This window comes from Pituophis catenifer, unplaced genomic scaffold, assembly GCF_029215685.1.
Source record: "Pituophis catenifer annectens isolate HBS135680 unplaced genomic scaffold, rPitCat1.0.hap2 SCAF_8, whole genome shotgun sequence".
Lineage (NCBI taxonomy): Eukaryota > Metazoa > Chordata > Lepidosauria > Squamata > Colubridae > Pituophis > Pituophis catenifer.
In genome coordinates this window covers 20,139,685-20,157,631 of record NW_027256888.1, presented here as the reverse complement: position 1 = coordinate 20,157,631, position 17,947 = coordinate 20,139,685, and the positions used below count along the sequence as shown (strand labels likewise).

Sequence of the window (17,947 nt, the reverse complement as noted above, 5' to 3'; positions counted from 1 at the left end):
TCTGGCTATTTCTTTCTCAGTTATTACTGAACTAAAGTAGAAAATCATAGTGGGAGCAATTTTTGAAGTTCAAATGCAAAGAAAGTAAGTTTTTTTTAATGTTTACCTTTATTATTAAAAATATCAGATGATATTGACATGAATATACAAAAAGAGTTTCATATGACCTTTTGAGACATTTAATTAAAACTTATAAAACTGTTAGAAATAACTGTGATCAACTATTAATTGCAACCACTTCAGAATTATATCTATATATGTATAAAAGGCTTCCACCCCCTATTATCCAAATTGGCAATTCCAATTATTGTAGGATTCTATTCAATTTGAATCAAATTCATAATTTAAGTGTCAACTTGCAAAGCAAAAACTACACAGAAATATGCTTCTAATCCCAAATAGTTTTCCAGTAGAATATAAAAGATTACAAAACAGAGTAAATAAATCTCAGTAGTAGCAGAGTATCAAAGAAAATAGTTTCTAAAAAATATTTTTTGAAGTTGCTTCATACATTCTGCAGCATAGCCAATATAGCAATAGCACTAAGACTTATATACCAGTTCATAGTGCTTTTTCACTATATGCTGTCTCTAAATGGTTTACAGAGCCAACATACTGCCCCAACAACCTTACTGACCTCGGAAAGATGGAAGGCTAAATCAACCTTGAGCCGGTCAGGATCGAACCCCTGGCAGTGGACAGTTAGCCTGTAATACTACATTCTAATCACTGTGCCACCATGGCTCTAATATGCTACCGGAAGTAGATCAAACAATAATTAAAAAGGGATAAACTGTGAAATCAGCAACTAGTTTTGAGGAGCTGGCTGGAAGATTGTTCTCAGATCCAAGGATTGATACTATCTGAATATTGGCAACAATCCTTTCTTAAGTCTTCATTATAAACTAGTGTCTGCAATATTTGCCACAAATCCTTAGCATCTAATTCATACAGATACAGCAGAAACTGAATCAGCAATACCTAGAGAGCAAGAAACAAAGTTACCATTTAATTGTTAGAAAATCTATTATTTTTTTACATTTAAAAAGAATTTTGACTTTTCTCTTATTCTTAACCTAAGTAGTTAACAGAATAACAATAGAACATCTACAAAATATAACACAAAACATAAACATCTGATATAGATGTAAAGTAAAGTAAAGACAATAAAACATTCAGATTAGCACACCTTCAAATAACTAATACAACAATTAAAATGAACAGTAATAATCTGATGCAGCCATTAACTATCAACATCAAGTCACTGTACATATAAGAGGTCTCCCTTGATACTTAACAGCAGCACTCTGACAGCTCTGGGTCTCCAGAGCAGTTTCTCTGTTATCATTTTCTCCAAGGCCACCACAGTTGTGCTAATCTCATGTCTAAGACTATCCCATAGTAGGACAGCCATAATAGAACTGCTTCCTGGCTTTTGTCTTAATTATAGAAATATGGGATCATTAAGAGCTTTTGCTATGATGTCTCTTCAGCCCCGTTCCTTCATTAAACATCCCGCTGGAGTTTTCAGTAGTTTTAAGCATGCAGATTTTTCAGGGGAACAGCCTTAAACAATTACCTTCAAATAAGTGAAGGTATAATACTAATAATAAGGTATACTAATAGTAATATCAATGTGTAAATAAAAGGGCTTACAATTGATTGTCTGCAATTTTGTCTCAATTTAGGATATAATGTTTAACAAGCTGAATTTATAGCTATATTAATCAAGTGTAATTAAGGGTCTAAGCTATATTCAGGAAGGCATTTGAATGATCTTCAATGTCAGTTATTGGAAAACTTAGTTTTCCACTGAACAAGATACTACCTGAAAATTCAAACTGTAACAAAGACTGTTATAGTAGGTGCTAGGTAGGAATCATTCATATCTAAATTCAATACAAATCAAAACTTACCACAAATATTAGAACCCATTTTAACATGAGCATAGCCATTTCTTCCCCATGTCTGTCCCCAGGAGTTCCGTACAATCCAATAGGGAATGTTACCTGTAAAATGATTTTGTTAAGTATCTACGTATTTCCTTTTAAAATTAAAAAAGGGAATCTGGTTTCTTAGGAAGAAATTGTCAGAGAGAGGGGCTCCTCCAGGTGCCGTCAGCCAAACAATGTCGACTGGTGGCTCCTAGGGGGAGGGCCTTCTCTGTGGGGGCACCTACTATCTGGAACGAGCTCCCCCCGGAGATACGGAGGATCCCGGATCTGCGCACTTTCCGCCGTGCTTTGAAGACACTCTTATTCCAGCAGGCCAGCCTGGCCTAATTTTTTCCCATTCTTTTAAATTTTTAAACTCAAATTTTAATTCGTTTTAAATTATTGGGAGTTTTAAATTGTCTCGGGCAAAAATTATTTAATTGGGTTTTAATTATGTCTTAACTTTTGTATTTATGTGTTTTATTTCGTGCCTGTTCACCGCCCTGAGTCCTTCGGGAGTAGGGCGGTATACAAATTTAATAAAATGAAAAATGAAATTAAGTGGGCCAGGCTAGTGTCTCATTATGCAAAGCCGTCACATGGCATGTCACTTAACAGCCACTTTGCTGAAGACTGCTTTTCGGGTCCAATTGCAATTGTAAGTGGAGGTCTGGCTGTATGAACAAATGCAGTATAGGTATCTGTATCCAAGTACAGACTTTATATTTATAAAAACTGAAACAATGGAATTAAATTGAGAAATTAAGCTTATAATATAATTTCAGGCATACTAACAGCAATTTGTTATAGGGACTGTACATATGTATATTAATAGTCAAGGAACGTATTTAAGGCCTTCCCATAAATGAATGAATGAATGAATGAATGAATGAATGAATGAATGAATGAATGAATGGCAAACAAAACTATTTTGCATTGAAGTAAATAACAAAATAAACAAATGAAAGTTTACCTGTTCTATCAAAACCAGTTACAACCACAGCATGATTTTGTTTCCCACTAGAACAATGATGCTGTATGATACCACCAAGATAATCTTGCCAACTAAGTGCATCTACAACTACTGACAAAGGACCCCATTTAATCAGCATCTTCATCATTTCATCTTCATGTTTGCTGTAAGACACAGAAATAATGATATGTAGTTAGAATGCAATACTCAAAACACACTCCGCCATAAAACAGTTCTGGTCAATCCATATCAAGAAACTGACCATTCCTGTGTCTATTCAGAAACTGGAGTAACTTGTGCCAGTGAAATTATATTAGGAAATATTTACTATCACTGCACCAATAATTAAATAAAAATATTGTTCAAATGAAGCAAAGAACATGGAAAATGTATAATCAACTCCGTAAATTTAATTCAAATGCAGTAGAACCTCAATGCAATGGGCCAGGGAGAGGGGGTGTCCATTAAAGGCAAATATTTGTTAAATGAAAATTTAACTTGGGTGGACTGATTCATTAAACAGGCTTTTCCATTATTTGGTGATGAAGTCAAAAGTCAGAAGTTGTTTACTCAAGGTGTCCCCAACCCATGGTCCATGGACAGGCATCAATCCGTGGCTTGCCAGAAAACTGGGCTGCACAAACAAGCAAAGCCCCATCTGCAGGATGCAGGCAGCACACGAAATCATGCCCCCTCCGGGTCATGGAAAAACCTTTCTCCACAGAACCAGTCCCTGGTTGGGGGCTGCTGATCTGCAATATCCAAAGTCTGCTGAATTGGGTGGGAGAGAAGCAAGGGGCATTTTGTTAAATCAAGGCAGTTTGTAAACACATATTTAATAGTGTTTAGTTCCCAGTCTCAACCCAATCCCAATCCAATCTATCTGGTTACCTGTCAGTTGAATCATTTGTTGAAAGGATGCAGGGAATAGATTATTCTACATTAGGCTGCTCTATGTCTATCTAGCAGCTGCAATTACATTTTCATATACAGTAGTCCTTGACTTTACAACCACAATCGAACCCAACATTTCTGTTTAAGTGAGACACTTGATAAGTGAGTTTTGCCCCATTTTACGAGCTTTCTTACCACAGTTAAGTGAGTCACTGAAGTTCTTCAGTTAGTAACACAATTGTTAAGTAAACTTGGCTTCCCCATTGACATTGTCAGATCACAAAAAGTGATCACATGATCCAGAACACTGCAACTGTCATAAATACATGCCACTTGCCAAGCATCTGAATTTTAATCATGTGACATGGAGATTCTGCAGTGGTTGTAAATGTGAATAATGATCAAGAATAATTTTTTTCATTACTGTTGTAACTTTGAATGGTTACTAAACAAACTGTTGTAAGTTGAAGACTACCTACAGTTACAAGAAAGAGGAACTGAATGTTTAGATCTGATTTTTCTGCTGTTCTTGGGGAGTATCTTTCCTTGCCTGAACAGAACTGCTTGTTAATACATGACTGAGAGGAGTAGAGAGGACAAAGGTAGAGTGAGCCTGCCTCCATTGCATTTGAACTTCCCAGAGGTTGCTGGGAGGAGCTGCTGACTGTAAGTGGGGGAGATTGAGAGTGAGTACAGTTTGAACAATGAACTGAGAGTTGCAACGTCCTGGGGTATCGATGGGCCTTGAGGATTACAGATAATAGTTACTGAGAGAAGAAGAAAGGAAAATAATTATTTGCAAAGAAATATTTCATGCTATTTTGGATAAATTTTTGGACTGATCTGGTGGATTATAAAAATTATAAGATTGCGATACTGGTGGGAATAGGAAGAGAAAAGAGTGTCCTTTCCTTGGTTTAAAACAGGGGGGGTTAAGAGTTGGTTGGGGGCTAGGAGATAATTGTGGTGTATTTTACTAAATTAAGGTTCCATTAACCTGGTTAATAGACATAAGTAGATACAAGCAAAAATGGCAAGAAATCCAAATTTAAGCAAATTAGGAAAGAAAACAACATCTGCAGCATCATCTGCAGCATCAAGCCAATCAAGTCAAAGAACGATAGAGAGCATGTTACAAGCAGATAAATCAAATTAATTTCAAAAAGATGTGATGATCCTGTTTCAATCCTTACAGGAGGTGATAACAAAGAATCATAATGAGGTGAAGAGTGAGTTGAGAGTTATGTATCTAAAATACATAACTTGGTTAGAATAAATGATAAAACACATAGATTTGAAACCAGAAATATTTCTGCTGGGGATACTACCAGAACAGTATAATAAAGGGAATACATGTTTAATTTTGCATGTAGTAACAGCAGCAAGAATAGTGTTTGCACAACAATGGAAAAATGAAGAGGTCCCGACAGACGAAAGTGTAATAAAAAAAGATTAGAATGTGCTGAGATGGATAGATTAACACTTAAGATAAAAGAAAAGGAAGAAACAGAATACTTTTTAACATGGGATATATTTTACCAATGGTTAACTAACAAAAACAGAGGTTAGAATTTAAAAAGATTCAAAGAGATAATAAAAAAATTGTATTGAAAATATTGTAAGATGGACAAACTAATTGTTTTATTATTTTATGATTAATATTGATATGTTTATTAAGATTACTAGTATGATTATGGTTATTGTTGTACCTTTACGTAAAAGTAATTATGCCCAGAACAACACGCTGTTCAGATAGACATGGATTTTTTTATGTTTTTAAAGAAAAAAATGTACCAATAAAATATATATTCAAAAAAAGAAGCTTGGAAAATTTTGAAAAGTGAAATCATAAAAGCCCAGTCTAGCACAATACCAAGAAGAAGAAGAAGAAAAATAACAGCTATCAAAAGAAACCAGCATGGCTGCACAAAGAATTCTCTGACAAATTGAAAGACAAAAACAGCAACCATAAATAGTGGAAAGAGGGGCACATAATTAAGGCAAAATATCAGCAAATAGACCGAACCTGCAAATATGAAGTGAGGAAAACTAAGGCTCACAATGAACAAAGGCTTGCGATGAAAGTAAAAAATAACAAAAAAAGCTTCTTCCAACATGTTAAAAACAAGAGAAAAGTCAAGGAGACAATTGGTCTGTTGCTGGGAGAAAGTGACAGGAAGGTGACAAGCAACAGTGGGAAAGCAGAACTACTTAACTGATTTTTTGCAACTGTCTTTACACAAAGAGAAAAACAGTCCAACCTATCAAAAACAGCACCACAAAAAACAGATTAGGAACACAAGTTAAAATAGGGAAGAAAATTGTAAGTGAGCACCTGTCTATCCTAGACAAGTTCAAATCGCCAGGACCAGATAGATTACACCCCAAGGTTCTGAAGGAACTAGCAGACGTGACCTCAGAACCACTGAACTATATGTTTCAAAGATCCTGGAGTACCGGGGAACTGTCAGAGGACTGGAAAAGAGCTGATGTAGTTCCCATCTTCAAAAAGGGAAAAGAAATACATCCAGGAAACTACAAACCTATCAGCCTGACCTCAATATCAGGGAAGATTCTGGAAAAGATAATTAAGCAACAAATCAAAGAACACCTAGAAGCAAACGAAGTAATAGCCAAAAGCCAACATGGGTTTGTCAAAATGCCAGACTAATCTTATTGCATTCTTTGACAAAGTGACAAAATTAGTGGACCAGAGGAATGCTGTCGATATAATTTACTTGGACTTCAATTAGGCATTTGATAAAGTGCCTAACTAAATAAAATAGAAAAATGTGGGTTAGACAGCATCACCACCAGATGGATTCATAACTGGCTGACTAACCGCACTCAACATGTAGTCCTCAACGGAACTGCATCTACATGGAGGGAAGTATGCAATGGGATACCCCAAGGTTCTGTTTTAGGCCCAGTACTCTTCAACATCTTCATCAATGATTTGGATGAGGGGATAGATGGAGAACTTATCAAACTTGCAGACGGCACAAAGCTAGCAGGAATAGCCAACACTCCAGAAGATAGGCTTAAGATACAGAAGGACAGACTTGAAAATTGGGCGCTATCTAATAAAATGAAATTCAATGGTAAAAAAAGTAAGGTTCTACATTTAGGAAAGAAAAACAAAATGCACAGGTACAGTATATGTGGTCTCTCGCTCAATAGTAGTAACTGTGAGAGGGATCTTGGAGTGGACCACCATTTAAATATGAGCCAGCAGTATGCAGCAGCTGCCAAAAAGCGAACACAGTTTTAGGGATAGGGATAAATAGAGGGATAGAATCAAGATCACATGAAGTGTTAATACTTTATAATGCCTTGATAAGGCCACACTTGGAATATTGCATTCAGTTTTGGTCGCCATGATGTAAAAAAGATGTGGAGACTCTAGAAAGAGTGCAGAGAAGAGCAACAAAGATGATTAGGGGACTGGAGGCTAAGACATATGAAGAACGGTTGCAGGAACTGGGTATGTCTAGTTTAATGAAAAGAAGGACTAGGGGTGACATGATAGCAATGTTCCAATATCTCAGGGGCTGCCACAAAGAAGAGGGAGTCAAGCTATTCTCCTAGTCTCTAAGGGCAGGACAAGAAGCAATGGGTGGAAACTAATCAAGGAGAGAAGCAACCTAGAACTAAGGAGAAATTTCCTGACAGTTAGAACAATTAATCAATGGAACAACTTGCCTCCAGAAGTTGTGAATGCTCCAACTCTGGAAGTGTTTTTTTAAAAGAATATATTGGATAACCATTTGTCTGAAGTGGTATGTAGAACTATTTAGTCTCTAAAGAGAAATTTATTTGATATACAATTTCTCACACAATTAAGAATTGTATCAAAGCCTGTTATTTTATGCATTACAATATTCCGAATAACTCTATATGCTTGCAATATTCTTTTTTAAAAACTGTCAAACATATATATTGGCTGTAGAATAAAGGCAATATTTTAAATACGTTTATCAATTTGTATTACAACAGACATATTTTTTGTAATGTTGTAAAAGTTGTAATGATATTAATTAGCTACTAAAAAGGTCAGTTCTAGTAGTATTTTAATTAATTCTTTTACTTAACATCTAAATGTGAGTTGAAAATATAGAAATAGAACTAAGAAGACATTTCCTGACAGTTAATCAGTGTAACAACTTGCCTCCAGAAGTTGTAAATGCTCCAACACTGGAAGTTTTTAAGAAGAGATTAGATAACCATTTGTCTGAAGTGGTGTAGGGCTTCCTGCCTAAGCAAGGAGTTGTACTAGAAGACCTCCAAGGTCCTTTCCAACTCTGTTATTCTATTCTATTCAAACTGTGAGACAGTGCAACTAGTCATAAATATGAGCTGGCTGCCAAGCACCACTGTGATGTGACTGTAGGGGGTGGATTCGGTGGTCATAATTTCAAGGATAGATCATAACTGCTTTTCTGAAGTCTGTCATAACTTCAACTGCTTGTTAAGCAACTGATCATTAATCAAGGACTACCTGTATTTATGTTGTTCAATATACCAATTCCCTATTGCTATAGAACCAATTTTTGAACATGACTCCAACTGTCCATCATCACACAAATCAGATGAAGCTGAAACATCTGGAAGACCAGTGCTTCTCTACCTTAAGACAGTCAAGAAAAAAAAACATATTCATTAACTTTTACCTTAGATCATATGCAAGATAATCTGTTATTGAGATTCCAAAATCAGAACGTCTGAAGTAATGGCACAATCCTGTATGAGCTTTAAACAGATACTTTGAATCTCTCACCAGTTTCACATGTGTCTTCAGGGGGGAAAAAAATCAATGATTCATAATTAAATATCTATATTTATGCTTTTCAAAGTTATCTTTCATAGGTTCTATGCAAGAGGGCCAAATAATATTGCAGTCAAACAAGCATGAAATTCCTTTTTTCTTGTATTGCATACTATGAAGAGAAAGAGATCAGGAATCTAGAACTGTTCTAAATTCCTATTTCTAAAGGGTTTTGTAGAAAATATTTGAAGAATTTATGTAATGCCTGAGGCACATGGTAAATATAGCCATTTTCAATCCATGGCTTGAAAAATTAATGTAACAGTGGAGGGTAATTTTTGCATTAGTATGACATCGAGTTTGACCAAAGTTATTTTTTAAAATAATTCTAAGATTTGTCTTCACTTCACAAATTTATCAATAAAAATTTTAAATAAATACCTCATTTAGCCAACTCAGCGCACTAATAGTTGAACCCCCATTGCAACCATAATTATTATATGAACAGTCAATGACTTGCTGTACACTGAATTTTTCCAGAGTATTTCTTTTAATTGCATAAGCAGATTCTATTCCACTAACAATACTGAAAGCCCAGCAGGCACCACACTGAAAGAAAAAAAAATCCCATGGGTATTATTCTTTGAATAAGAGTTTAAGAAAGCATGTTTACTATACCTATTATGTTATCCCACTGCACTATTTATGATTTTTTTATGTATAATGTTTTTCTGATTACATATAGTATTCAATCTATTTTTCAAGAAAATTTTGATTCCTTTCAGAGAAATGGAATATTGGTTGGGGTTTTTTTAAGTGCAGAAGTTTTTTTCTAAGCACTTTCAGACTGCTGCAATATAATTTAAAAAACCTAGTCTCTAGTCAGGCATAGAGTTTATTCAAGTCACTTTGAGCCAATCATGAGCCAATTCCATGCAGATCACCCGGACAAGCCGGGTCCTTATGTCACAGGTTTGTGGTAAAGATTAAATGAGAATGAGGGAAAGAACTCTGTACACTGCCTTCAGCTCCCAAGTAATAAAAACAAACTACCATAAGTAAAAGCTGCACCAGGCAAATTAAGACATAATGCATTACAACACTAACTTGAAAAGAATGGAGAAATATTTTTCCCTATAAATTATAGCTCCTCTAATTACACTGTAAGGCTGAATTAAAATATGTATTATATAAATAATAACACTGAGATTAAATAAAAAGAAATGGACAGTTTACCTGTCTTTGATTTCTCACTTCTGTAACAACATTCTTGTCCCTCCAATCAAACTTTGCTGGCAAGGGTGAGTCTGTTCCTTGTAATGCAACTTGAGGAACGTATCTGGGAACTTTAGAAGGTCTACTTTGTAGGTAAATAGCTTTAATATAAAAACAATTTATTTATTTTGACTTTATCACAACTACAATCAGCACAAATATCTTGTTTTGAAAGCAAACACTTAATACATTTTAATTTAATTCTAATCAGATCATTTTTACAGCAATAGTGATCCAACATTGTGTTCAATGCACTGTCTTTGTCTTTTTGAAACTTCTAAGGATGATATCAAATCCTCAGGATACATTTATCCAGGATAAAGTGGTACCACTGGCAAAAAATACACTTGGTAATATGTTCTGTACCTTTAAATTCTTCAGGAGACAAGTGAGAAAACTGATTTATTCCGTACAAAGCAGTGATATTGTCACCGAATGATAATGAATTCCAATGCTTAATTCTCTTAATACTTTCCTGGAAAAATAAATAGACCATATATATATATATATAATTATAGCCAAACAATTTTCAAATAACTACACTTAAGCCATTCAATACACCTCAGGGTTTCTGCCAATTGCAGACTTCTGAAGCGAACAAGCACTTGCGAAAATGGTTGACTTTTCATATGTGCCGTGTTTTGAGAATATATTTTGTATTTCAAGCCTTTCTTCAGTTCTTCATAATGCAGCTCTCCTGCATAGTTTTTCCAATCTTTCATTTTTTAAAAAAATGGAAAAACTATGCAGGAGAAGTTTTATTGTGAGCCGCCCAGAGAGCTTCTAATTACTTCATACAGACTTCTATTTAACACCAAGTAGGGAAAAACAGCCTTTTCGTACTAATTCCCATTTTAATCTAACTACCGTCCTTCCTTCCTTCCTAATCCCCGTTATTAAATGGCAAAACTCTTGGCCATTTGGAAATGGGGTCGCTGGTTTTGCATTCCTGTATAAAAGATCTTCAAACCCTCTGAACTAAGTGAACCGGGCAAAAGGAAGAGGGCGCTCGGGCCCCGGAGTTTAAAGAGCAACACCTTGCCTGCTGGGGAACCGGCAGGGCGGAGTAATGCAGCATAAAGCGGCCGAAAAAACAGAAGAGGAAGCCGAAAAGCGGAGCCTGCGCACGAAAAAGGGGTGGCGGGGATGGAAGGAGCCTTTGCGTCCTTTCGTACCTACCCGCAAGGCCCTTTCTTTCTTCCACTCGCTGCCCCTGGGATTGCGAAAGGGGAGGGAGAGATTTGCCGGTGCAAATTCGGAGCGGGAGCCATCCTCAAGAAAGGGAAGCAGGATTAAGAGGGCGCACGGCCACAGGATCATGAGAGGGCGTCGGATTTTCCTTTCGCTTTGCTGGCCCCTCCTCCTCCTGTTTAGCGTAGGGCGAAGGTCCGGCGAGGTCTTGTCCGGTTTGGTTGGAGCACCCTTTTGTAATTAATCGCCTTTGCTGCTTGAATATTTGCAAAAAGTACAAAAGTGCCAAAAGATAACAACAAACAAAAGGTACAGATGTATCCCACTCATACACAAATATAAACAAAGCATTAAATCTTTACCACATATTGATCATCTTTCCTTTTTAAAAAATGTGTTTAATGCCTTCTACTCACTATGGACTCCTGGTAATGTCTTGACTAGTCCCTGCAGTTTTCTCAGCAAAGTATTTTGGAAGTGGTCTGCCATTGCCTGCTTCCTAGGTCTGAGAGAAAATGATTTTTATCTATATGTGTATGTGTGTTTTGTTACTGCAACACGATTGGTTCGTATTTAGCGTGTGATTCTGATCCTGGAGACTTTCTTAGTAATGCTCCTTATCCATTCTCTCCTTAGTTTGCTACTAGTCCCTTGTGTAAATTGTTCCCGTTAAGTCCCTTTGATTACAGTTTCCCTTGGAAGAAGATTGAAGCCAATAAAGAATTGAGAAGCTCTACTCTCTCCATATCCCATGTCATGATCCTGTCACCTCCAAGCAATCAGTTTACCCTTTCCTTTTTTCCCCTCCTGCAACTAATCATTATATTGTTTTTAGTATATAAACCTAAGATTATTTTGTGTGCTATCCCTTTTTAAAAGTTCTTTTAAAACATTTATGCAAAGGCGAGCAAATTGTTGGTATTGTTTCATAGTAATTATTCTTAGTGCAACTGAAAGTTCCCTATGCATCCACAATGGTTTCCTAAACTGCTCCCTATTTTTTCTCCTTAAAATTTGATTTCAGTGTAATATTTTTGAGAAATACCCTCTTGTACTCCTTTATCTGAAGGTTCATGGAAACTGCCTTGTGCCTTGCTAAATTTGTTGAAATTTGCTGTGAAGAAAGTTAGCACCCACCCCTCTTAGAAGAATGAAATATTCTAGGAAATATTAAAAAGGCAGAATATTATACCTCCCTGGATGAGAAAAGGAGAAACATGCTCTTGGAAACCAGCTCCCACCTTTGTTAATAGCTCCAGAAAGACTGGGCCATCCTATCTATAAGACAAAAGGTCTTCAGCTCCAGGGTGATAGGATTAGCCCTCACTCAAGATCCAAACCAGGACAAAGCCATTAAGACATAATAGGAATTGCCCAGCACCCTTTCAGAACACAAGCCTCTTCATTACATCGTCACCCAGCAAGATTCAATCAAGCCTGGGACACAGACAGTCTACAAGGTCATCTGGACCCCTGCATAGCCCCTGGGACTCTGACAACCAATAGGATACATGTGCAAGGCCCAAGAGAGGATATAAATATTTCTCTGCCTCCCAAGTCCCAGCTGATTGGGAGGAAATGGGGATTTTGCAGTAACCTTCCCCTTGAGTGGGGTGGGAATGGTGATTTTACAGTATTCTTCCCCTGCCATGCTCACCAAGCCATGCCACGCCCGCCAAGCCACACCCATAGAACCAGTAGTAAAAAAATTCGAAACCCACCACTGACCCAGATGGACATTTCTTCCAACAGGTGCCTTAAATCTAATGTGCATGTAATAGTAATAATATATTACATTTGTATGCCATTCGACTTTCAATTACTTTGGGACAAGAAACAAATTACAATGAAACCTAACTAATAAAACTAATCAAAGAATCTAAGCATGACATGGAATAAAGCAAAATCTGGGTAAAGATTCTAACTTAATTCACAACTCTTCTAAACAACAGCTGGAGGCATCTGGAACTCAGGAAATCTCAATCCAGAAGGTAGGTAAAGAAGGCTTTCGGGATCCTGATAGATGCCATTGTTTGTACCCGGAGAGCAATCTGGATCAGCTGATGGGCTCTTCTGGGTAAATTGTGTCAAGTGCTTGCATCAGCGTCTGATGATGGTGGTTAACAAGAAAACACTCAACAGAACTGGCTGCAAAATGACTGTGAACCCTCCCAAGAACTTAGTGGAAACCATCTGAACCGATTAGACATCTGGGGCAAAGTATTTTTATTTATTACAGAAGTCCTGGGTAGCAGCCAATCTGAATCAATACACTCAATTTTGATAATAATTCAAGAAGTTTAGAAGTAATAAGACTGGACCAAATTAGAAATTAAAATATGGTTTAATTGAATATATTACTTAGTCTGCAGTTTTAGGCAATCCAAGTTTTTCTTGCAATAACTCAGATGGTTTAAAAGCTTTATTTGTCAATATGCCAAAGATTAACAGTGCTTCTTCAGAATTTCAAATATATGCAAAGTGACGAATATGAGTATTTCTAAAGTCAGTTTCTCATGCTGCAATGGCTACACTAATTCTATTGGTCTCAGGTACCATAGAATGCTGCCATTCTGGTGGGGAAGGGGCCTGTAGGCATTCCTCAGTTTATAACCTCCTTCCCGGTGCCTATCTAACCTGTGCTTTGATTTACCTTCCTGGGAATGAAAGAGGGGAGGGTCATCTGTTTATCTCAGCTCCGGAGCATCCAGCGAGGGATGCCTGAGAACGGCTTCTTATAACTGCAGGCCCACCAGCAGTTGCTGATACTGATTTGCCCGAACTGGCTGAATACCACCTCTGATCTTCACATCTGCAGATTGGCTTATTCAACACCGGACTGAGGGGAGGGTCTCTTAACTGTTTCAATCTAATGGAATCCACAGATCCTGCTTTTTTTGCTTTGCTATCACTTTCCTTTCAATAAAAGTTTCCTTTTAAAATGCCAATCATTTCTTGAATGGAGAGGAGAGGCAGGCCCTCCATCTGCAAAAGTGGTTAACCCAGAGAAGCACTCACTCTACTAAGGGGACCCTGCAAACCATGTCCGAGCAGAGCGGCGAGCACAGAGAGGGAGATTGCTGAGGTGAAACATCTACTACTACCCAGCTAGATGCAATCTCTGACTGCCCTATTGAAGATGAGGCCGCTCTGGAGGATCCCACGAAACCGAGATGGTCAATTGAAGTGGGGAAGAAATACAACTGGAATGGAAGAACTAAAGGTGTCACCTTCACCTGGGGTGGCTGGCAACCAGGCTGGAAAAGCCAGCTGGATTCCCTGTGGGACCAGGAGGACCTGGCTGAAGAACCGGCTAGAAATGAGTGACTTAAAAGACAAAACATGCAGTTTATGATGGAGTCTTTGGGGAACCTGAAAGGTCGGGGGGAACTGGACCGCCAAGAGTGAGGAAGCGAAGCAGCAGCAGCCACTGATGGAGCAAGAGATGTCACCTCAGGTCCAGCGGCCACGGACCCAGCAGACTGGGCAGCATAGTCAGCAACCATCCCGGCAAACCCGCCACATGCAGCACCAGTCCCTGAAAATGTACCGGGGCTGGTAAGAGCCCCACAGTTAGAATGGAAGACACCCCTGGGTGTGAAGTATGATGGCGACTTGCAGCAGTTGGGCTTTTTACTGGTGCATGTCCTCACATACATGCAGGAATATGGGTGGGATTTCCAAACTCAGGACACCCAGGTTAGAGTTGTCACCCTGGCTCTGGAAGGAGCGGCAGTCAGGTGGATGATGACCCTCCACAATGCTGATGCCCAGGAGCTGTGGAACTTCGACCGTTTCATGATGGTGCTTTGTCACCAATTCGAAGACCCACGAGCAGATCGGAAGGCCTGTGACTGTGGTTGCCAGCCGGTGACGGAATACATCAAGGAGTTCCAAGCCCTTGCCTGCCGAGTAGACTGGCCGGAAGACATCCTGGTGAGCTGGTTTAAAGAAAGACAGGCGAGAATTAGAAATGATATTTTGCAAGCTTCTTACAGAAACAAGATTAAAGTGGATGGACAAGAGCTGGTGGTCCTGAAAGAGCTTCCTCCTAAAATGTTAAGAGACAGAAAGCAGTTTGGTTTTTTGGTGAACGAACTAAGAAACCAGCAGCTCCAGTACAGATGGGACATCCCATTTGGGATAATAGTGACATACGCTGGGCAAAGATAGTGCTTAAACACAGTTGGAAAGGCAAAAGATTTTTATGCCAATGTCTTAAAGGCTGGACAGCCACCCTCACCAGGGGGTGCTAGAAAGCAATTGGAAATGATACAACAGGAGAAAGATGGAGGGCAACCACAAACCTATGCTCAAGCTTTAGCTGGAGGAGCTAATTTGGAAGATTTATTGTTGAGTGGGGGTCCACCACCAACCCTTGAGCCATTAAAGATGATAGAATTGCCAAAAGATCAACGATTGACAAGAGCCACTTACAAACAGCATCTGGCATGAGAGCCTCAAGATTCAACCCAACAAGTCAAAAAAACACAAGCAGTGGGAGGAGCTAGGCCAAAGTCCAAAATGGCGGAGGACGTTCAGCTGATGCTCTCAAAGCTTGGAGGGCCCAGAGATGGCAAATAAATTTTTATCTTGGAATGTCAATGGTTTAAATTCTCCACAAAAAAGAAAGAAAATATTTCACTATTTGAAGCAATTTCAGAATGATGTTATTTGTTTGCAAGAAACGCATATTAAATCCTCAGATCAAAAGTACTTGATAAATTCGAAATTAGGTACACATTTTGTGGCATCAGCACCAGAGAAGAAAAATGGCCTAGTTATATATGTTAAAAGAGGCTTATTGGCCAATTTAATTGAGGCTGACACTCAAGGTAGATATATTGCAATTGAATTAACAACACAGAACGGGAAGCTGCTTGTAATTGGAGTATATGCACCTAATCAACAGCAAGGCAAATTTTATAAACTTTTACATACCAAAATACTATAATGGGATTATAGATCTTTACTTTTAATGGGTGATTGGAATGGGGTAATAAATACCCAGAAAGATAAAAAAAAAGTCTTTCCAAGATATCCATGTGTGCTAAGTTGCCTAAATCTTTTTTTGATATTTTGGAGGATATGGAGCTGAGAGACATTTGGAGAGAAAGGAACGTATTGGAAAGTGATTTTACTTTTTTTTCCGACAGGCATCAATCTTTTTCTAGGATTGATTTTATATTAACCACAAATGATCTTTCTTCTAGGGTGAAGAAGACGAAGATATGTCCAAGAACTTTAACTGATCATAGCCTGGTTTGGGCGGAACTAGAACAGGAAAGAGGGGAAAGGAGGTCTTGGAGGTTAAATGAGAATTTATTTAGATATGAAGATAACTTGAGTGAACTTAAAAAACAAATGAAAGAATTTTTTGTTAACAATATAAATAAAGGTACCTCGATGGAAATGGTATGGGATGTGAGTAAGGCATATATGAGGGGAACATTAATCTTTCTGAACAATAAATATAGATTAAAACAACAAAACAGATGGAAAGAGATAGAGGAGGAAATTAAAAAGAAAGAACAATTGCTTATAACTAATCCGGGAGACAAAAAGGCAAAAGATATGATCAATATCTTAAGAGAGCAATTTAATATGTTAATGGCTGGGCAAGTAGCAACCAGCATACAATATGCCAGACATAATACATTCTGTAATGCCAATAAACCTGGGAGATGGTTGGCTTACACGATGAGAAAAAAACAAAAATCACGTGTTATAGACAAGATAGAATTTAGAGGTAAGGAGATTTACCAACAGAATTTAATAAAAAAGGCTTTTTTGGAGTTCTATACAAAGCTATATGCTAAAGATGTAATTCAAGATGTTGATATTGATAGATATTTAAAGATAGATATTCCTGAACTAACGCTGGAACAGAGAGAAAGATTGAATCAGCCAATAACTTCCGAGGAAATTGTTGGGGTAATTAAACAATTAAAAATAGGTAAGGCTCCGGGAACAGATGGACTAACAGCTGTCTATTATAAACATTTACAATTTGAAATGTTAGAACCACTTAAAATCTTATTTAATAAAATACAGGTAGGAGGAGGAGTACCACCTTCCTGGAAAACAGCTTTTGTCTCACTAATTCCAAAGGAGGATCAAAATTCCATCAAACCTGAGAATTTTAGGCCAATTTCACTTTTGAATACCGATTACAAGATTTTTGCTAAGATACTAGCTAATAGATTAATGCCAGTTATGCAACAAATAATTCATAATGACCAATCAGGGTTTATAAAAGGGAGACAAATGAAATATAATGTTAGACAAATTGTAAACCTACTGGAATATTTGGAAAAAAATAATCAAGTCCCTGCAGCGTTTATATTTTTGGATGCAGAGAAGGTATTTGATCGCTTGAACTGGCAATTTTTGTTTAAAATAATAGAGAAAATGCATTTTGGGAAATATTTTACACAATCAGAGCGATATACCAGCAGCAAACAGCACGAATAATAGTTAATGGAGGTTTAACAGAGGTTTTTAGAATTGAGAAAGGAACAAGGCAGGGGTGTCCTCTGTCCCATTGTTGTTTATCTTGACTTTGGAAGTGCTATTGAATAAGATACGTGACTCAGAAAAATTGAAGGGTATTGTAATTAGACATCAAGATTATAGATTAAGAGCATTTGCAGATGATTTGGTTGTTACCTTATCCCAACCTATAGAGTCGACTCCATATATATTGGATATAATTGATCAATACGGGAAAGTATCAGGATTTAAAGTTAATTCACATAAGACAAAGATGATAATTAAAAATATGTCTGTATTTGAAAGAGATGAACTAGCAAGAATAACAGATTTTGAAATAGCTAAAAAGGTTAAATATCTAGGAGTGTATATAGCAGCTTCAAATACAAAATTATACAAAAATAACTATGAGGTTCTTTGGCA

At 37.4% G+C, this 17,947-nt stretch overlaps 1 protein-coding gene across 1 annotated transcript; it reads right to left on the bottom strand.

Annotated features, from left to right (window-relative positions):
- Positions 1-110: 110 nt before the first annotated feature.
- On the bottom strand, positions 111-11,173 carry CTSO (cathepsin O). The gene is made up of 8 exons (XM_070948483.1): positions 11,021-11,173; positions 10,208-10,316; positions 9,803-9,942; positions 9,008-9,175; positions 8,472-8,593; positions 2,908-3,071; positions 1,917-2,009; positions 111-981 (listed from the first exon to the last, which is right to left on the bottom strand). Exons 1-8 carry the CDS (start codon positions 11,159-11,161, stop codon positions 947-949), a joined length of 972 nt encoding a protein of 323 aa, XP_070804584.1. The 5' UTR covers positions 11,162-11,173; the 3' UTR covers positions 111-946.
- Positions 11,174-17,947: the final 6,774 nt, after the last annotated feature.